At 43.0% G+C, this 22104-nt stretch overlaps 2 protein-coding genes across 3 annotated transcripts in view; one reads left to right on the top strand and one right to left on the bottom strand.

Annotated features, from left to right (window-relative positions):
- alg6 (ALG6 alpha-1,3-glucosyltransferase) overlaps positions 1 to 9460 on the top strand; it is a 32588-nt gene extending 23128 nt beyond the window's left edge. The window contains exons 10-14 of the mRNA XM_024003502.1: positions 194 to 278; positions 362 to 432; positions 1737 to 1805; positions 7006 to 7198; positions 8889 to 9460. Coding sequence (XP_023859270.1) covers positions 194 to 278; positions 362 to 432; positions 1737 to 1805; positions 7006 to 7198; positions 8889 to 9092 — 622 coding nt within the window. The 3' untranslated portion in view covers positions 9093 to 9460. The remainder of the gene's footprint in view (positions 1 to 193; positions 279 to 361; positions 433 to 1736; positions 1806 to 7005; positions 7199 to 8888) is intronic.
- Positions 9461 to 9594: 134 nt separating this feature from the next.
- Positions 9595 to 22101, bottom strand: itgb3bp (integrin subunit beta 3 binding protein). Of its 2 annotated transcripts, none has more exons than XM_024003503.2 (9): positions 21997 to 22101; positions 21699 to 21735; positions 21414 to 21504; positions 20841 to 20910; positions 19835 to 19913; positions 19517 to 19604; positions 18339 to 18395; positions 11267 to 11324; positions 9595 to 11038 (listed from the first exon to the last, which is right to left on the bottom strand). In XM_024003503.2, the coding sequence occupies exons 1-8, from the start codon at positions 21999 to 22001 to the stop codon at positions 11269 to 11271; spliced, it is 483 nt and encodes a 160-aa protein (XP_023859271.1). In that variant the 5' UTR covers positions 22002 to 22101; the 3' UTR covers positions 9595 to 11038; positions 11267 to 11268. The 2 variants fall into 2 exon arrangements, with proteins under 2 accessions (XP_023859271.1, XP_023859272.1); XM_024003504.2 differs by having other exon boundaries at positions 21414 to 21501; positions 21997 to 22100.
- Positions 22102 to 22104: the final 3 nt, after the last annotated feature.

The following is a 22104-nucleotide window of genomic DNA, read 5'->3' as shown; positions in this document are numbered from 1 at the left end:
ATTTGGTACATTTCCCACATAGCTGGGGTCTTATGGTTTGACCAGGCTGGGTTAAAACAAGCCTGCAGCAGAGCAGCCGCACGGTTCAGTTTAACCCAGAGGGTTAGGTTTCAGGGCTGGGCCCTTCACTGTTTGGTCAGATTGATCATAGTTGATGGATTACATTATTATTCTGTTTTTGTTTTGTTTTCAGTTTGACCACCACTCTCCTGGCTATCCTACCTTCGTCTATAAAACTTTTGATGAAACCTACATTGTGGCAGTTCAAACTTGCCTTGGTAAGTGAGTATTTTTGTACAGTTTACTGATGTTTGATAACAGAGAATGATGTAATGCCAACCTGTGTAAAATGTCATTTCAGGTCAACTCGTCTCTGGCATTCTTCCTCTTCTCCTTTCAAGTCCACGAGAAATCAATCCTCCTGCCTGCCTTGTGAGTAGAGGGGAGGATTAGGAGTGTGTGTTTGCATGAGTGTGTGCCTTCCTGCCTGCAGTTCCTAATCATTTACCTCACCGACTGCAGTGCAGTATATAAAAAGCAACAGGCAGCTGTAATCGCTAGGCTATCTAGGTTTTACTGCGTGGTGGGATTTGGTTACAGATTTTGCTGATCTAGTCATCTAAATTAGGCTGATTGTTGCTTTATTAACTATTGAGTTATATCTCCCACATGTCTGTCCCTGAATCAATCAGTAATGCATGTCAGGGCTTAGGGAGGAAGTGGCGAAGAGAAGGAGGGCGTTGTTTGTGGTGAATCAATTATTGGGACTATAGGAATGGGTGTAACTGGACATACAAACAGGAGTTGGAACCGGTTCAGGGAACAGAAGTTATTTTATTTTATTGTGGGAACAGAATTATAACTGMGAATTAAAGTGATCTATGCTGTTCTGGAACAGAACTTTAATTTTAAAAGCATAGGAACCTTTTAACGTTCTTTCATGTTCCGGGSATTTTCTGGGGGTCCCACGAGGCACCTATGCAAAGCCTTCACACACAAGCTTGTTAGCTAGCTCTGGTCCAACGTTATGCCAACTCTCGGAAGTCCAAAGACATTAAAAGTTCCTCTGTAGAATCTGCTACTCCATACTCCATATAATTCTGTGAGCCTAATTCAGATAATGCATGTCATAAAAAGATGCCCAGCGCTTCAAGCCAAGCCTCCTCCTCCACCCTCTCGGTCTCTCCCCACACGCAAAATGTAATTTGCATATCGTGCCCTACACTTGTCTGTCCATCGCGCATCTAAACAGCCATAGCCTAGACAGCTGATAGCGCCCATGCACTATCAGCTGCCTAGGCTAAAACAACTATAGCTTTCCTGCTCCATAGCAAGCTGCTCTATTCGCAGTGATTGGTGAAGTAATTGAATGTTGAGCTAATGTAAAAAAGAATGATATAAACCGGCACATTTTTTTGGTTCGACCGGTCCAGAACTTTATTTTGGAACAGTGGAACGAAACAGAAAAAAATAATGCTTCTGTTCAGAACGAAACAATTGAAAAACAATTTTGGTTCAAACCACTGCACGCAAAGAGTACTTCTGTAATTAGAAGCCTGGGGAGCGATGGGCTGCCTCTGAAGGCACCCTATGCCTTATATGGTGCACTACTTTTGACCAGAGCCCATGTTGTTAAATAAAGTGTGTATAATTCAAGTGTGTGTAACCTTTTCTGTCTGCCTCTAGGCCAGTCTGCCTGCTACTGAATGACCTCCCTCTTTTCTTTCTGCCTCTAGGCCAGTCTGCCTGCTACTGAATGACCTTCCTCTGCCAGCCATCTGGTTTCTACAGGCTTCCACCTTCAGGTAGGAAGCTACAGTGGGGGAAACTATAGTGGACCAATAATAACAGACCAGGTTAAAGGTCATAGGAGAAACTGTTCGAAAAGTAAAATCTTGTACATTAAATGTAACCCCAAAAAATAAATCGCTGTTAGAGGAAATTCTCAAAAAGTATAGGATGCTTTGCCAGATGAATTTGTGTTGATATTCTTTGGATGATTTTATTTGTGAAGAGTCAAGAAAATATAAAATGTAGTCATTGTAAAGGTAGCAGTCAGAGAAGAGAGGGGGTGAAGCTGACTACTAAGTTAGTAGTACTAACTTTCACCCCAGCTATTGTTAAATTCTTCCGGTAGTACTAATTGTTGTGTGCGTGGTTTAGTGTAGGGATATCTGGATTACACTGCATAGTCAACATACCTCTTCTCTAAGCATGTTTTGTATAGGGACAGCAGGGCATTCTGTGGGCCTGTTGTCCTGTCTAACTGGCATGGCTCACATTGTGCATCTCCACTCCACCCATTGTTGAAGACATACACTACATGACAAAAATATGTGGACACCTGCTATAACAGATCTCCCGGGTGGCGCAGTGGTCTAGGGCACTGCATCYCAGTGCATCGCAGTGCTAGCTGCGCCACCAGAGTCTCTGGGTTCGCGCCCAGGCTGGGCTGGGTTCGCGCCCAGGCTCTGTCGCAGCCGGCCGCAACCGGGAGATCCGTGGGGCGACGCACAATTGGCATAGCGTCGTCCGGGTTAGGGAGGGTTTGGCCGGTAGGGAGGGTTTGGCCGGTAGGGATATCCTTGTCTCAGTATGTAAAAAATGTAATAAAATGTATGCACTCTACTGTAAGTCGCTCTGGATAAGAGCGTCTGCTAAATGACTAAAAAAAAATAAAAAAATAACAGCCTCTACGCTTCTGGGAAGGCTTTCCACTAGATGTTGTTACATTTCTGCAGGGACTTGCTTCCATCCAGCCACAAGAGCATTAGTGAGGTCAGGCGATTAGGCCTGGCTCGCAGTCGGCATTCCAATTCATCCCAAAGGTGTTTGATGGGGTTGAGGTCAGGGCTCTGTGCAGGCCAGTCAAGGTCTTTCACACCAATCTCGACAAACCATTTCTGTCTGGACCTCGCTTTGTGCACGGGGAATTGTCATGCTGAAACAGGAAAGGACCTTCCCAAAAAACTGTTACCACAAAGTTGGAAGCACAGAATCGTCTAAAATGTCATTGTATACTGTAGTGTTAAGATTTCTCTTCACTGGAACTAAGGGGCCTAGCTCAAACCATGAAAGACAGGCCCAGACCATTATTCCTCCACCAAACTTAACAGATTTGTCCATCGGCCTGCCGGATGGTGAAGCGTCATTCATCACTCCAGAGAATGCATTTTCAGTGATACTCCCGATTCCAATGGCGACGAGCTTTACACCACTCCAGTCGACGCTTGGCATTGCGCATGATCTTAGGCTTGTGTGCGGCTGCTCAGCCATGGAAACCCATTTCATGAAGCTCCCGACGAAAAGTTATTGTGCTGACGTTGCTTCCAGAGGCCGTTTGGAACTTGGTAGTGAGTGTTGTAACCGAGGACAGACTATTTTTACGCGCTTTCAGCACTCGGTGGTCCCGTTCTGTGAGCTTGTGTGGCCTACCACTTCGCGGCTGAGCCATTGCTGCTCCTAGACGTTTCCACTTCACAATAACAGCACTTACAGTCGTGGCTAAAAGTTTTGAGAATGACACAAATATTAATTTCCACAAAGTTTGCTGCTTCAGTGTCTTTAGATATTTTTTGTCAGATGTTACTATGGAATACTGAAGTATAATTACAAACATTTAATACGTGTCAAAGGCTTTTATGACAATTACATGAAGTTGATGCAAAGAGTCAATATTTGCAGTGTTGACCTTTCTTTTTCAAGACCTCTGCAATCCTCCCTGGCATGCTGTCAATTAACTTCTGGGCCACAGCCTGACTGATGCCAGCCCATTCTTGCATAATCGATGCTTGGAGTTTGCAAGAATTTGTGGGTTTTTGTTTGTCCACCCGCCTATTGAGGATGGACCACAAGTTCTCAATGAGATTAAGGTCTGGGGAGTTTCCTGACCATGGACCCAAAATATCGATGTTTTGTTCCCGGAGCCACTTAGTTATCACTTTTGCCTTATGGCAAGGTGCTCCATCATGCTGGAAAAGGCATTGTTCGTCACCAAACTGTTCCTGGATGGTTGGGAGAAGTTGCTCTCAGAGGATGTGTTGGTACCATTCTTTATTCATGGCTGTGTTCTTATGCAAAATTGTGAGTGAGCCCACTCCCTTGGCTGAGAAGCAACCCCACACATGAATGGTCTCAGGATGCTTTACTGTTGGCATGACACAGGACTGATGGTAGCACTCATCTTGTCTTCTCCGGACAAGCTTTTTTCCGGATGTCCCAAACAATCGGAAAGGGGATTTATCAGAGAAAATGACTTTACCCCAGTCCTCAGCAGTCCAATCCCTGTACCTTTTGCAGAATATCAGTCTGTCCCTGATGTTTTTCCTGGAGAGAAATGGTATCTTTGCTGCCCTTCTTGACACCAGGCCATCCTCCAAAAGTCTTCGCCTCCCTGTGCGTGCAGATGCACTCACACCTGCCTGCTGCCATTCCTGAGCAAGCTRTGTACTGGTGGTGCTCCGATCCCACAGCTGAATCAACTTTATGAGACAGTCCTGGCGCTTGCTGGACTTTCTTGGGTAACCTGAAGCCTTCTTCACAACAATTGAACCGCTCTCCTTGAAGTTCTTGATGATCCGATAAATGGTTGATTTAGGTGCAATCTTACTGGCAGCAATATCCTTGCCTGTGAAGCCCTTTTTGTGCAAAGCAATGATGACGGCACGTGTTTCCTTGCAGGTAATCATGGCTGACAGAGGAAGAACAATGATTCCAAGCACCACCCTCCTTTTGAAGCTTCCAGTCTGTTATTTGAACTCAATCAGCATGACAGAGTGATCTCCAGCCTTGTCCTCGTCAACACTCACACCTGTGTTAACGAGAGAATCACTGACATGATGTCAGCTGGTCCTTTTGCATGGCAAAGAGGGACTTTGCAATTCATCTTATCACTCTTCATAACATTCTGGAGTATATGCAAATTGCCATCATACAAACTGAGGCAGCAGACTTTCTGAAAAGTAATATTTGTGTCATTCTCAAAACTTTTGGCCATGACTGTACAGTTGACTGGGGCAGCTCCAGCAGGTTAGACATTTGATAAACTGACTTGTTGGAAAGGTTGCATCCTATGATGGTGCCACGTTGAAAGTCACTGAGATCTTTGGTAAGGCCAGTCTACTGCCAATGTTTGTCTATGGAGATTGCATGGCTGTGTGCTCAATCTGTCAGCAACGGGTGTGGCTGAAATTGCTGAATTCACTAATTTGAAGGGGTGTCCACATACTTTTGTATACAGTGCCTTCAGTATTCAGACCCCTTGACTTTTTCCACATTTTGTGACGTTACAGCCTTATTCTAAAATTGATGAAAAAAATAAACAAACAATCTACACACAATACCTCATAATGACAAAGCAAAAACAGATGAAGACATTTTTGCAAATGTATTAAAAATAAAAAAGAGACCTTACTTACATAAGTATTGACCCTTTGCTATGAGACTCGAAATTGAGCTCACGTGCATTTTGTTTCCAGTGATCATCCTTGAGATGTTTCTACAAATTGATTGGAGTTCACATGTGGTAAATTCAATTAATTGGACATGATTTGGAAAGGCACACACCTGTCTATATAATGTCCCACAGTTGACAGTGCATGTCAGAGCAAAAATCAAGCCATGAGGTTGAAGGAATTGTCCATAGAGCTCCAAGACAGGATTGCGRCAAGGCACAGATCTGGGGAAGGGTACAAAAGCTCTCTGCAGCATAGAAGGTCCCCAAGAACACAGTGGCCTCCATCATTCTTAAAATGGAAGACGTTTGGAACCACCAAGACTCTTCCTAGAGCTGGCCGCCCAGCCAAACTGAGTAAACGGGGGAGAAGGGCCTTGCTCAGCGAGGTGACCAAGAACCCGATGGTCACTCTGACAGAGCTCCATAGTTCCTCTGTGGAGATGGGAGAACCTTCCAGAAGAACAACCATCTCTACAGCACTCCACCAATCAGGCCTTTATGGTAGAGTGGCCAGACGGAAGCCACTCCTCAGTAAAATGCACATGACAGCCCGCTTGGATTTTGTCAAAAGGCACCTAAAGACTCTCAGATCATGAAACCAAGATTGAACTCTTTGGCCTGAATGCCAAGCGTCACGTCTGGAGGAACCCTGGCACCATCCCTACAGTGAAGCATGGTGGTGGCAGCATCATGCTGTGTGGATGTTTTTACGTGGCAGGGATTGGGAGACTAGTCAGGATTAAGGCAAAGATGAAAGGAGCAAAGTACAGAGAGATCATTGATGAAAACCTGCTCCAGAGTGCTCAGGACCTCAGATTGAGGGCGAAGGTTCACCTTCCAACAGGACAACGACCCTAAGCACATAGCCAAGACAACACAGGAGTGGCTTCGAGACGAGTCTCTGAATGACTTGAACCCAATCAAACATCTCTGGAGACATGAAAATAGCTGTGCAGCAACGCTCCCCATCCAACCTGACAGAGCTTGAGAAGATCTGCATAGAGGAATAGGAGAAACTCCCCAAATACAGGTGTGCCTCAATACCCAAGAAGACTCAAGGCTGTAATTGCTGCCAAAGGTCCTTCAACAAAGTACTAAGTGAAGGGTCTGAATACTTTTGTAAAATGTGATAGTTTATTTTGAATACATTTGCAAAAATAAAATAAAAAACATTTTGCTTTGTTATTATGTGTAGATTGAGGGGGGGAAAACAATAATACATTTTAGAATAAGGCTGTAACGTAAAATGTTTTGGAAAAAGTCAAGGGGTCTGAATACTTTCCAAATGCACTGTATATAGTGTACAGCTTGTTTGTGTAAATTGAAGACATAGTTGCATAATTTAGTCAAATGGTTGCTTAAGCAGTTATTATAAGAGCATCTGAATGCACTGGGTTTGTTAGATTGGCAAAGTATGTATTTATAACATTTCTTTTAGGTGTTTTGCCAATGAATAGATGGGGTTTTGTTGGATTTAAGTAGGCCCTAGTACAGCTGTGTTTTGGGCTACATTGTTCTTGTACTCTCTCCCTCCCCGTCCTCCTCTGCAGTATGCTGCCGTTGTTTCTGAAGGATGGTCTGTTGGTGCCGTACGTGGTCACCTCCCTGGCCTTCCTGTTCTTCTCCGTCTACCTGCTCTTAGCCCTTGAGCACTGCTCAGAGGACAAGCTGCGTCTGGGGCCCTACCGCCGCCTCCTCATCTGCATGCCCCGCATGGACCTCGGCAGAGTCATCAAGTGGAAAGTAAGTGTGGCCTGGTGGTGTAAACAAATTCCCTTTCACATTGCACTACCCCATATGCCTGTCATCATTCATTCATAGCAAGAAATGTATCAGATTGCAAAGCAAACTCTTTATTTGGATAGTACATCTGTAGATGCTCTACAGACTAATCAGTAACATTTCAACTAACCCTCGCCGTTATCCTAACCTTAACCCTTATCGTATGATGATGAAAAATCCAGACTATCCAAATAAAGTGTGACCCAGTTTGCTTTACCAGGAAGATAGTTGCAATGTTGTCTGTCTAGTAATCTTTTCTTTACACAAGTTAGTAGGGAGATGAGCTGAATTAGATTTTATGACAATTTTAAATACACAAAGAGGCCACATCAGGCAAAAAAATACATGTACTAAAATGACAGAGGATTATATACACAAAGTCAAGACTTTCCATTGTGGTCCTCTATTAACTGGCAYTCAGGTTGTAGTCAGAGTGATTTCATAGCAGCCTGTCTCTATGGCTGGTGTTTCTAATAGTCTTAAGTGGTATCTACATACTGGAGCACGGCGGCTCTAACCTGAATGGCATCAGCGTGAGAAGATATAGATATCTCTCCAACTGTATAAATAAAGACCATGTGCCACTGTACTGTAAGCTGTGTAGGCTGTCTGGGATGGGAAAGAGGATACCTTGTCATTTGCACAACTGAATGCATTCAACCGAAATGTGCGCTTAGGGAGCAGTTGTTGTTGGGGGTTAACTTCCTTGCTCAAGGGCAGAACGGCAGATTTTTCCACCTTGCCGGCTCTGGGATTCAAACCAGCAACCTTTCAGTTAATGGCCCAAGGCGCTTAACCGCTAGGCTATCTGCCAGATGAAAGCCACTGCCAGGCCCCAAGTATTATTTATCACTTATTTAAGTTACAGGCATCTCTGAAGTGCCTGGCCCTGGCCAGCTCTGCACCATCCACTCCTTTAGTGACATATGGGCAGGGGGGATCCCAAATAGCACCCTATTCCCTATATACTGCACTACTTTTGACTAGAGGCCCCATAGGGCTCTACAGAGAGAATAGGATGGGCCCTGGTCAAAAGTAGTGCACTCTATAGGGTATGGGGACGTAGCCAGACACCGCCACCAGACAGAGCTGTGTGAGATCAGAAGGAAGGTGTCTTTTTATAGAGTCATTAACACAGGTTTGCTTAGATACATTTATTTACACAAGAGGCGTAAATAAGGAGGCCCAGTGATGGGGCTAGGGTTTCATGGGGTTGGTCTCATACGGAGGTGCTTACGACACCTACCCTCACTGATCCCTGGGTCCGCAGGTCCCAAATAGACGTGTTCATGTTGATCCTGCTACTAACACTGTTTGCCTTTCCGTTCTGGARGCACCGGTCGGGGCTAAAATAAACGTCAGCTTGTGATTGAGGGATGGTCATGTGAGGTCAATTTTTTTTCTCTTCCAGTCTGATCTAGTTTGAATAGTTATGACTTGGGCCAAGGAAATACTTTAATTAAGCCCATCTAAATAGATAAACAATTTGAATACCATGTCAAATTCACTTTCTGATTTGACTGGAATTTATATTGAATTTTGAGCCCCACTTCTGGGCTGAGAGGGAGACTTGGCTCTTGGCTTATATCCTGTGATGGCTTAACTCCCTTGAAAAAGAATGAACTGAACTCTCTGTCCATCTCTCCTGCAGTTCTATTTCTCCATCACGGCCATGGCTGGTTTGAGCTTTATGAGCGTGGCGCTGGCCCCTCCGGCCCAGCTGCCTGATTTGTTTCCCCTCCTGGTGTCTGTGTTCTCCTACCTACACTTCCTGGGCCTCCTCCTCTACTTCAACATTGTCCAGATCGCCGAGCCGCCACAATCTGTGAGGAAGAACCAGAAGAAAAGTAACTGAGAAATCATTAGGGAGGTAGGGCCCAGATGATAACTGAGTAATTATTAGGGTGGAAAAACAGAACTGGATAGTTACCACCCAACAGAAAGAGAAAAACTAACTAAGCACAGTGCTTCAGTCAATGAGCACCAAAGACCAATAAGGCTCATGGACCAACTACCAGTCTAGGGCCAATCATTCAGAATCTTTATTCTCTAGAGAACCCTCCTGTCAACATGAATGGTTGCTGTTTTGTCAATGCCTAATTATGTACATCAAGCATGACAATTTTTTACTTGACTGTTTTTCAATATTTTCAAATGTAACAGCATTACATTTATTTTGTACCAATAGAGTATTTGTCTTAAAATAAAATCACCTGATATGAATTCTTGATTAACCCTTATTTTACAGCCATATTGCTAGCACAGACTCGATGTTTCAATAAAATCCTCAAAGCTAGCTCAATCACTGGTGGTAAGTGTTGTGGTATGTTGTAGCCAGACAATAATGAGCCAAACCATGTCTTCCAACCATTTAATTTAGCTGAAAAAAATATTCATTACAACACCTAGACACAATTTTATTTTACCAGGTAAGTTGACTCAACACATTCTCATGTACAGCAACGACCTGGGGAATAGTTACAGGGGAGAGGAAGGGGGATTAATGAGCAAATTGGAAAACAAGGAGTCCACAAAGGGCTATGCATTTCAACACAAAAAAGCAGTGGCAGGTCCGACAGGCCCTAAAACAAGGATGATGGAAGATGACATATCTGAACATAATGTCATAAAGCTGAAATACCACAGAAAAAAAACAGTACAAGCAATCTTTCCCCTCTCTGCCTGTGAGTTAATGACAGCCATTAAAAAAAAATCCATTACTACTATAAATGTTATCGGGTCACTGAGGGCCGCTGCTACGCTGTGTATCTGCAGCCGCTGGCCTGGCCCTGCATCCTATAACACGGAAGGGTGGGACAACCAGAGGCCTGTGGCTTTAAAATTACTACCGTGGATCGACTGGGAGGAAGGTAGTCTCTAGACAGATGGGTTGCTTGCGGCAATGTACCGATGCTCCAGTTTAACACGTCTGTAGAAGTTTGTGTCAGTTGGGACAGGGAGGACGAGTCACAGGTAACGTCATTGCCGCATCCGCTTCATGACACAGTCAAATGAAGAGCGGAGGGCTGGCGAGACCCTCTAGGAGGAAAGGGTTAGTGGGGTAGAGGTCTAAGGTGATGGGGGTAGGAGGCAAGGTGGGTCGAAGTAGCGGGAGTAAGACCGCCAAGGGTCCCCTCTCTCACCTCCAGAGGGCCAGTATGAAAACATTAGATTTGTTTATGGATGTGCTCGCTTTGTCCTTCACACGGCCTCCAAGGCTGATAAAGTGAGAGTTACATGATCCACCTTGGGCAGAAATAGGAAATGTGTCTGTGCACACCAGCTGTTGCTTAGGTCGCTCAGGCTGTAAGAGGCCCTCTGCCTTCCCTGGCACAGCCAAATAAAGAGCAAAAGAATGAAGTGTGTGTGTGTGTGCACTAGCCTTTCAGAGCCTATATTCCAGTTTCCTTCACCTTTCGAGGTAGCTAGAGGACATGGTGGGGGTGGATTTCATATAGCATCAGGTCTAATGGGACGAGGGCGTTCGCTCACTGAAAGAACATTTTCTCAGCACTGTATAGCGGCAGTTATTGTAGAGTCAACATTTGTCAGCGGTGAGGGCTCGGCGTAAACCTGTCTGATGTCTAAGGCGTTTTACTTTGACACATTCCCCCCAATGACTGACAGGCAGCCTCCGAGACATCCCTCTGCCTCACAAATGACAGCTTAGATTCTATATTCATCACCCAGCCGTCTCCGAAGAGGAAACATGTACACCACCGCGTGAGAGAAGGCAGAGCTGCTATTCCATTTGCCGTCGGTCTGTTGAGAGTTGAGTTGAGCGGCTCCCTAAGCAGAAACCTGCAAGGGGGACGTCAGAGAGGAAAACATGAGTGCAACCCTGCTGTCTGTTACACAGTAATGCAATATCACCAGACTCAATAGGAAGACATACTGACTCATGTAGCTCTACTAGGAGGAAACAAACAAGTAACGTGTGATGACAATTGAACAATGTGTTACAGTATAATGGATCTTTAAACCTGATTCATAAAGACAAAGCTATAGGCTCCATCTGAGTTGTTGTACCTTTATAAGGCCATTATGGATTTCAGGAAATCAGAGGAGCTGCCAGCCTGGACAACGCCTGTAGAGAAAATGAATAATTCAGAGAATACAGTACTAACTTCTCTCAGAGCACTGCCATTCACAACCAGACAAATCTGTAGGCTTAAGTGGTATGATTTACTAGTGAAATACAGATGTTACTAAATATTTGCCTAATTGATTAAAAGTTAACAATATTACCAGAGGTGAAATTTTTCTAAATAATTTTTCACTGGAGGACAAAATCCAAACGACTGAAATCATATCTGAAGGAATGCGTAGTCTGAGGCTGCAGCAGTGCAGCCCGGCTTCAGTTGTCACCAAAATAGTCTCAAATATACATCACTGCTCTTTAATTACAGCTGTGTGTTTAATCAAAAAGCATAAAACTCCTCCCAAGCAGGTGGCATGTGTCTGATGAGAGGATTGATGTGTTAGATCGTGGTGAGGCCAGGGCCTTAGCCCTGGGAAACCACCCCAGCGCTTTGATTACATTTAAGGAATCCTGTCTTTAATACAGCACATTACTGCTCTGCTGACATACAAATCTTCCCCAACATGGACCCATCTATGGCCTGATCAATTTTTATACTGCTGAGCAGTCCCCTTTCTCCTCATTTTTTCCCACCTCAAAATTCACATTATATAGGATTTTCTTATGGAAAAATGGCAATAAAAATCTGTTACTGCCCAGAAGATGTGCGCGTGTCAGTGGGTTGCCCATGACTAAATGCTTCTGAGAAAATAAAATGTATTTCTGTAGTAAGCAGATCTGTTTACATGTTATTTATTTTTATGCTTCTAAGAAAATATATTGTGAAGTGCAACATAGATTTAGATCATAACAAATGTCTCTGTACAGGTCAGAGGGAGAATTTACGAATCCTTTGCACAACTCCTTTAATTGAATTTTCCAAATCTCTCACCACACACAAATAATCAATACCTTCTGCTGAGGGAAACTTGCCTCAGAATTATTATGGCCTTCGCTTTACAATTCTGTAGTCATCAGCACATACAGGCAGGAGTCCTCCCTACTGGGGTATTTGTAATGCCTGGACAACTCTGTGGATTTATGTCTGCCTGAACCCTGATTGCTCACAAAAAGTGACTTCTCCAGAATGCTTACCGAAACTTTTGCTAAACTTAAATAATGGCCGTAAGCGCTACTCAACACCACAGCAGGCACGTTGAAGAAAGAAGAGAAAGGGAGCGGGTTCAGAGGTTTGGACGTCAAAGTTCAAATATTAATGTCGATTGACCCCACTGTCTTGGCAGTGTGTGGCCTGGCGCTGTACTGAGCGATGCCGTTTGAGGCGTTGCTTGGCCCCTGAGACAGCATCAGTCTCAAAGCCCAGATCTAAGAGCTGGTGTTACCGCAACACGGCGCAGGTAACAATGAGGTGAGTTTAGTCACATGCACAGGGTCGCAGATGTAAATGCAGGGTACAGTGAAATTATTAAGCTCCGAGCAGTGCAGGTCAAAAAGAAGTGAATGAAACAATAATACAAATACAGTACCAGTCAAAAGTTTAGAAATCTACTCATTCAAGGGTTTTTATTTTTTACATTGTAGAAAAATTAGTGAAGATATCAAAACTATGAAATAACACATATGGAATCATGTAGTAACCCAAAAAAAGTGTTAAACAAATCAAAATACATTTTATATTCTTCAAAGTAGCTACCCTTTGCACACTCTTGGCATTCTCTCAACCAGCTTCATGAGGTAGTCACCTGGAATGCATTTCAATTAACACGTGCGCCTTGTTAATTTGTGTAATTTCTTTACTCCTTAATGCGTTTGAGCCAATCAGTTGTGTTGTGACAAGGTAGGGGTGGTATACAGAATATAGCCCTATTTGGTAAATGACCAAGTCCATATTATGGCAAGAKCAGCTCAAATAAGCAAAGAGAACGACAGTCCATCATTACTTTAAGACATGAACATTTCAATAACTTTTTGCAGTCGCAAAAACCATCAAGAGCTTTGATGAAACTTGCTCTCATGAGGACCGCCACAGGAAAGGAAGACCCAGAGTTACCTTTGCTGCAGGAGGACACGTTCATTCGAGTTACCAGCCTCAGAAATTGCAGCCCAAATAAATGCAAGTAACAGACAACTTCAACTGTTCAGAGGAGATTGCGTGAATCAGGCCTTCATGGTTGAATTGCTGCAAAGAAACTACTACTAAAGGACCCCAATAATAAGAAGAGACTTGCTTGGGCCAAGAAACACGAACAATGGACATTAGACCTGTGTAAATCTGTCCTTTGGTCTGATGAGTCCAAATTGGAGATTTTTGGTTCCAACCACTGTCTTTGTAATATACAGAGTAGAATGGATGACCTCAGCATGTGTGCTTCCCACCGTGAAGCATGGAGGAGTCGTGATGGTGCTTTGCTGGTGAGAGTGTTGGTGATTTATTTAGAATTCAAGGCACACTTAACCAGCATGGCTACCACAGCATTGTGCAACGATATGCCATTCCATCTGGTTTGCGCTTAGTGGGACTATCATTTGTTTTTCAACAGGACAATGACCCAACACACATCCAGGCTGTATAAAGGCTAGTTGACCAAGAAGCAGAGTGATGGAGCGCTGCATCAGATGACCTGGCCTCCACTATCACCCGACATCAACCCAGTTGAGATGGTTTGGGGGGAGTTGGACCGCAGAGTGAAGGAAAAGCAGCCAACAAGTGCTCAGCATATGTGGGAACTCCTTCAAGACTGTTGGAAAAGCATTTCAGGTGAAGCTGGTTGAGAGAATGCCAAGAATGTGCAAAGCGGTCATCAAGGCAAAAGGGTGGCTATTTGAAGAATGTCAAATATATATATTTTTTATTGACTTGTTTAACACTTTTTGGTTACTACATGATTACATATGTGTAATTTCATAGTTGATGTCTTCACTATTATTCTACAATGTAGAAAATAAATAACACTGGGAGGGCCCTCGGGGACAGGCAGAATTTCTTCAGCCTCCTGAGGTTGAAGAGTCGCTGTTGTTCCTTCTTCACCATGGTGTCCATGTGGTTTGACCATTTCAGCTCTTCGAAGATGTGTACACGGAGGAACTTTATGTTTTTGACCGTCTCCGCGGCGGCCCCGTTGATGAGGATTGGGTCGTGTCCAGCCTGGTTCCTCCTGAAGTCCTCAACCAGCTCCTTTGTTTTGCTGATGTTGAGGCCGTCATAGTGTCTACCTCCTCTCTTTAGGTCGTCTCGTCGATGTTGGTAATCAGGCCGACTATGGTCATGTCGTCAGCGAACTTGATAATGGAGTTGGAACTGTGTGAGGCCAGGGAGCACAGTCGGCATTAGGACGCACCCTTGTGGGGCCCCCCGTGTTGAGTCATGCTCTAGTCACAAAGCAGAGGACGCCTAGGGCTTTCCCTTTTACCAGGCGCTCTCTGGAACACTGGAGTGTAGACACTGAAAACAGGAAGCTTAGCTCACACAACTCAGCAGGCGTTTTCTACTTTTCCAGCCACACAATATGACCCTTAGTTCTGTGAATTAGTTAACAGAGTGTCTTTGAACTGCATTGTTTTGACCCAAATTGAGCATTTTTTCCCTTAACTACAACTGTTTGTTTGTTTTACGACAGCCTATCAGCGTTTCCTGGAGAGTGCAGGCAGAATAATCCAATCACCAAATCAGATTTGTATGACATCAGATTTGTATTGCATTCATTGTGGACTAACTGACTACACGAAAAGCTGACAGTTAATTAATTATAAGAGAGAACTTATCAAATCTATAAATCAATCATTCTGGTGACCTCCTTGGGAAGYCCTGATATTAGGTTAGATTTACATTCTCATCTACTACCGTTGTAAAATACTATATTTTACCCATCACCCCATGAAACACATACCCAAACTTATACTAGCCTCGAGGATGTAGGCTTACATAAACAATCTGTCACGGCAGTTACCATATTCGACAGGACTGTTACACTTTAGATCAATTATAAAGCAATTGAGTACACTCTTAAATCTAGCCTAATGGTCAGAACTGCTAAATAAATAAAATAAACTATAAATGTAATGCAGGCTGAGAAGAACGCAGTCACCCTGACAAAGCAGTTACACTTTTCTATGCATTTAATACATGAATGCAGGGCCTGAATGCCACAGCCAGCGAGTCTAAAACATTTTACACTGGGAAGTAGAACCATGCCTCCATGACACGATCACCATCATCGGTCTGGATTTCACGCTTCCTCCACAGCACAGATATGAGCCAGCGCTCCGCTCGCCATCTCTGCCTTTAATAAAAAGTTTGTTTACTTTAAAAATGTGTCTCAAGGCAACAGAGGAGCTATTATCTTCCCCTAGCTATCTAGTTTGACGATGCGAACTTAGTTGTTGTAAGGGGGTTTATGCACAACCGATAAATTTCATGCTCCACCATGTGATAGAAAATGTGACGTTCCTCTGGTGTGGGGCCACAAGGCAACACATATGTTACGCTTCTTCACTGTAACTAATTAAAACAATTTCCAACGACCTTATCAGAAAACAAGCCCGACTTCCCTGACAATCCCCCTATTCATTTTCCACAAATCACCATTATGTGATTGGATCACAAGTATAGCTTTGCTGGAGGCATAATATGTGCCTGAAATAATCTAATTAATTCTCTGCCTGGGAAATTGTGTTTGTGTTGGGAAAACAAAATGTTGTTTTTCTCCAAAGATGATAGTTTTTCTATTGGAAAATGGAGACAGACAAACACATTGAATGAATACTGGATAAATGGTGATAAATAGGCCTAGTAGTAGATCAGATCAAAGCCTAGTAGCCCCAAGCCTGTCCATGTGACTGCATTCAAACCCATCACACCCATGTCAACCAGCTCATATAAACAAAACATGTTGTTTTCTTACTAGCCCTTCATTTAAAAGGGCAAATCTGCGATTGCTACATCCATATACCCATTGATTGAATATAACGTATGAATGACTCATGAGCTTAGTTCATACCCCATCAGAACTCAAAATACAAGCTTGTTTTACTCCTTTGTTTGTAAAKAAAACATGCCTAAAAACATGGGTAATACTATAATTTTGATTTCATGGATGGTCAGTCCTTGCATCAATTGCTGTGTAAATTTCAGAGTTGTTACATTTCTCTAGCCCCATCCCTCAGCTATTTACCAAAACACTGGCTGGGTGATTGCTTTGTAGTTGTTTGAACTGTAGATTGTCCCTTTAAGGAATACGAGAGAAAAGTCACCATCATAATAACATCTAATCTAATTACAACCCAATTCAATGCAGGAAATTTCTCATCTGAATGTATGGACAAGAAAACGTAACTATTAGTTTTATGGTGTTATATTGGTCAAAAGGAGAGGAGCCCACGCACTGATACGCTTTTCATTTTACATGCTGCTAATGTTTTGGCCCTATTGACCTTTCTCAGAGCACATGATCTCATCATAAAAAAGTTATTTAATAGCTAAACTCAGCATAAAAAGAAACATCCTTTTTCAGGACCGTCTTTCAAAGATAACTTGTAAAACTCCAGATAACTTCACAGATATTCATTGTAAAGGGTTTAAACAGTTTCCCATGCTTGTTCAATGAACCATAAACAATTGATGAACATGCACCTGTGGAACAGTCTAAGACACTAACAGCTTACAGACGGTAGGCAATTAAGGTCACAGTTATGAAAACTTAGGACACTAAAGAGGCCTTTCTACTGACTCTGAAAAACACCAAAAGAAAGATGCCCTGGGTCCCTGCTCATCTGCGTGAACGTGCCCTAGGCATGCTGCAAGGAGGCATGAGGACTGCAGATGTGGCCAGGGCAATAAATTGCAATGTCCGTACTGTGAGACACCTAAGACAGCGCTACAGGGAGACAGGACGATCAGCTGTCCGTCCTCGCAGTGGCAGACCATGTGTAACACCTGCACAGGATCAGTACATCACACCCGCAGGACAGGTACAGGATGGCAACAACAACTGCCCGAGTTACACCAGGAACACACAATCCCTCCATCAGTGCTCAGACTGTCTGCAATAGACTGAGAGAGGCGAGACTGAGGGCTTGTAGGCCTGTTGTAACGCAGGTCCTCACCAGACATCACCGGCACCAACATCGCCTATGGACACAAACCCACTGTCGCTGGACCAGACAGGACTGGCAAAGTGCTCTTCACTGACGAGTCGCGGTTTTGTCTCACCAGGGGTGATGGTCGGATTCGCGTTCATCGTCGAAGGAATGAGCGTTACACCGAGGCCTGTACCCTGGAGCGGGATCGATTTGGAGGTGGAGAGTCCATCATGGTCTGGGACGGTGTGTCACAGCATCATCGGACTGAGCTTGTTGTCATTGCAGGCAATCTCAACGCTGTGCGTTACAGGGAAGACATCCTCCTCCCCCATGTGGTACCCTTCCTGCAGGCTCATACTGAAATGGCTCTCCAGCATGACAATGCCACCAGCCATACTGCTCGTTCTGTGTGTGATTTCCTGCAAGACAGGAATGTCAGTGTTCTTCCATGGCCATCGAAGAGCCCGGATCTCAATCCCATTGAGCATGTCTGGGACCTGTTGGATCGGAGGGTGAGGGCTAGGGCCATTCCCCCAGAAATGTCCGGGAACTTGCAGGTGCCTTGGTGAAAGAGTGGGGTAACATCTCACAGCTAGAACTGGCAAATCTGGTGCAGTCCATGAGGAGGAGATGCACTGCAGAACTTAATGCAGCTGGTGGCCACACCAGATACTGACTGTTACTTTTCAATTTGACCCCCTCTTTGTTCAGGGACACATTATTCAATTTCTGTTAGTCACATGTCTGTGGAACTTGTTCAGTTTATTTCTCACTTGTTGAATCTTATTGTTCATACAAATATTTACACACGTTAAGTTTGCTGATAATATACGGTTGACAGTGAGGACGTTTCTTTTTTTTCTGAGTTTACAAGTGTCTACCACACTTAGTAGAAAATAATCTGAGATATGATTGTGTCAATAAAGTATTGTTTATCCTAAACATTTTTAAATGTTAATCCATAATTAGAGTAGCAATTACCTTGCAAACGGCTCTGGCCAGCACCATTCACGCCGAGGCAGGACTCCGCTTTAGATGCTGAAAATATGTTCCAAATCTCATAACATTTTTGGACAACAAGCACACTGACAAATAGAAAGTAACAAACAAAATATCTGACAACCATTTATTTGCTCTAAGTAACCCCTGGCCCCAACTAAATATTCATTAGTAACTAACTAAATCTAGTTTACAAACCAAACTAACATTTGTCACATAAATTCTAGGGACTATTGCTTTTTCAGTGTATTACTTTACTTAGTTCCACTATAGCAGGGGTTGGCAACAGGTGGCCAGCGGGCCAAAACCGGCCTGCGAGTGATTTTGGTTTGTCCCCCCAAAAGTTTTTGTAAAAATAATCATAATAAATTGGTAGAGATTTCAATTTTGGGGTAAAAAAAGACAGCAAAATCACCAGGAATTCAGCTCAAAATTAGTTTAATTTAGTACATCTGGGTGGGCATAGGCCCAACAAACTTGGGAGCTAGACACACCCACTGGGGAGCAAAGCGCAGCCAATCAGAATTAGTTTRCCCCCACAAAAGCGCTTTATTACAGAAATAAATACTCCTCAGTTTCATCAGCTGTTCGGGTGGCTGGTCTCAGACGATCCCGCAGTGAAGAAGACAAATGTAGCGGTTCTGGGCTGGCATGGTCACTCACACATGGTCTGCATTTGTGAGGCCAGTTGGACGTACCGATAAATTCTCTAAAACAACGTTGGAGGCGGCTTATGGTAGAGAAATTAACATTACATTCTGTGGAAACGGCTCTGGTATGCCAATTGCACGCTCCCTCAAAACTTGATACAACTGTGGCATTGTGTTGCCACACCTGTCAGGTGGATGGATTATCTTGGCAAAGGAGAAATGCTCACTAACAGGGATGTAAACAKATTTGTGCACAAAATTTGAGATGAATTAGCGCATTTGGAACATTTCTGGGATCTTTTATTTCAGCTCATGAAACCAACACTTTACACATTGCGTTTATATTTTTGTTTAGTATAATTATGTTCCGGCCCCCTGACCATCTGCTTCGACAAAAATCATCTTGCTGCTTAATCTAGTTGCCTACACCTGCACAATTGCTTTTTGAATGGCCCTTGCCATCATACCATATACTGTATGGTTATACTAAGTGGTAAAAACCCCACTCACCAAGTTCTCTGTGCCTCCTCAGTTCGGTCTTCAGGTCAGCAGAGCCTCTAGAAAAGAAACTCTTCAGCTCACTGCTGCCCTCTGCAGCCTGATGCCAAAAACAATACATCACTTTTCTCAGATCAATATGAAAAGGGTGAGCAGCTCCTTAACATCAAATATAAACTGCCCCTACAGTGCATGCAATGACCTGAGAACGACAGAGCAAAAATCAAGGTTAAGGCTATCATATACTGTAACTCAAACTGGAGCTATGATGGAAGCACTAAATGTCCTTTTTCATCGATAGGGAAATTTGACAAAACATTTTTTACTCACCAGTATTTTCTTCAGCTCTTGCCTTGCCTTGATAAATGCGCCAACTGATGCTTCCAGTTTAGAGCTGATGGCATGTAGTCTGGTCCAAATTAATTAAATGTCCAAATGAAGTGTTAAATACACTCAAATCATAGGTTAGAGATATATGATTATACTACTGCTATAGTTAAAACTCTCATAATATCCCATAATGACAGCATGTCTAGTTTATCAAATACGTCATAACCATACTTGAATGGTAACATTTAAATAGATCCCTCTTAAATGACTGCACTATAAAATTCAAAACTAATGCTTGTCTTGATGGATAGAACAGACTCAAAATGGGTATGCTTTGGGGAAGGAAATTGCCCTCGTCTTAAAGTACTCTTATCCAACTATTTTTAGTGCTATGTAAATCACTGATAATTCGGCCAATGATGAATCCACTTCGTTGCATGTCTCCTGTCATTAAATTATGATTTGTCATAATGACCATCAGCCAAGTGTGGCAATTGAAATATATCCCCCTTCTTAATAAAATGGAGACATCTTCAACAAACAGGACATTATTATATAATGAACAAAAATATAAACGCAACATGTAAAGTTTTGGTACCATGTTTCAGTAGCTGAAATAAAAGATCCCAGAAATTCTCCATACTACAAAAATATATAAATGCTCCTCTCTTACGCGACAGCATGTTCCAGTTCCCGAAATGTGTCCCGCTGCATGAGACAAATGGTGGTCACACCAGATACTGACTGGTTTTCTGATCCACGTCCCTCCCTTTAAAAGGCATCTGTGACCAACAGATGCAGATCTGTATTCCCAGTATTGTGAAGACATAGATTATGGCCTAATGATTTTATTTCAATTGACTGATTTCCTTATAGGAACTGTAATTCAGTAAAATKTTTGAAATTGTTGCAGGTTGCATTTATATTTTTGTTCAGTGTATATATAGCTAGCTTAGCAGTATTGCTGTTGTGTACATGGAGACATTGTGATATTTACAGTACTCACATTTCCACTTCCGTCTGTGGCACCTGTGGTTTAAGGGAATTAGCAGTTTTCCCACTGGCTTTGGCTTTACCTGTTGAAGTACAAAATGTCGCAATGGTATGCAAATTCATTAACATTTTATGTTGAACAAGCTATAAATGTAAATACTGTACATTATTACCATTTATAAAGTAGGTGAATCGAGCCCTGAATGCTGATTGGCTGACAGCTGTGGTATATCAGAACGTATACCACAGGTATGACAAAACATTTATTTTTACTGCTCTAATTATGTTGGTACCCAGTTTATTATAGCAGTAAGTGCCCTCATTGCATCATGCCTAAGAACAGCCCTTAGCCATGGTATATTGGCCATATACCACACCCACCATGCCTTATTGCTACTGCATACTACCTCTTCTTTTACGTGTTACTCTTTTATTGTTGGTATTGCATAATGTACTGCATTGTTGAGGGAGCTAATAAGCATTTCACTGCACCTTTTATACTGGCTGTAAACTGTGTATGTGACAAATATTTTGGGTTTTGTTTGTTGATTTTATGAGGTTATTTCTTTGTCATGCCTTACTGTACCAGCTTGGGGAGTTGCACTTGGACTCGTCTGGCAGGTACCAGTCAATGGGGAGTAGTTCCTGTCTGGTACAGGTCTCTTGGCTGGTGTCTGCTTTGTGCATAGACACACAAATAATACATTTACCCATTACATTTTCTCCTGGTTATGCTTATTAGCACTAACGTTATGATGCAGAACAGAACTCACACACCCCAAAATTGCCAGTTCAATTCAGCTAGTTACAGTAAGTTAATTAAGCTCAAATTCCCTCATGACAATCACTGATGTATTCTACTTTAACTCACGTTGTCATTGTCCTCCAAACGGAGTGTTCTTTTGACTCTGTGAAAGACAGTGAAGATKATTTAGAAATATGAAAGAAAGTGTGTATTAGAAACTATAGTACTGTTAGCTTAATTAGTACCCCCCCAGGCTGGCTTGTTTAGCTAACGTTAACAACTGTAGCGAGCTCGCTAGTTTATCGAGAACAACTACTTCCAAATCAAACTTTCATTTGCACAGTTATTACATTGTATGATTCATTAATAATGTTGATAAATGTGTAGTTATCTAACACAAAGGAATAGATAGTAAGAAACTTACGGCATATTTYGTTGATAGTTGACAAACAACTTCTGAGAGGCCCAGTCCAATYGTAACAAATTTGGCGCGTACAGCGTTTGCAAGAGAATTTGAGTCCTCCGGAAACAT

Source organism: Salvelinus sp. IW2-2015, linkage group LG16 (genome assembly GCF_002910315.2).
Source record: "Salvelinus sp. IW2-2015 linkage group LG16, ASM291031v2, whole genome shotgun sequence".
In the NCBI taxonomy this organism is placed as follows: Eukaryota; Metazoa; Chordata; class Actinopteri; order Salmoniformes; family Salmonidae; genus Salvelinus; species Salvelinus sp. IW2-2015.
This window is presented reverse-complemented; position numbering and strand designations above follow the sequence as displayed.

Bases quoted from the DNA above. Each gene is read 5' to 3' on its own strand.
- itgb3bp (XM_024003503.2), bottom strand. The intron at 18,396-19,516 runs GTGAGTGGGGTT...ACATATTTTCAG, and splicing joins GAGGAGGCACAGAGAACTTG to CATCTAAAGCGGAGTCCTGC. The intron at 11,325-18,338 runs GTAATTGCTACT...TTTTCTCTACAG, and splicing joins TGGCCAGAGCCGTTTGCAAG to GCGTTGTCCAGGCTGGCAGC.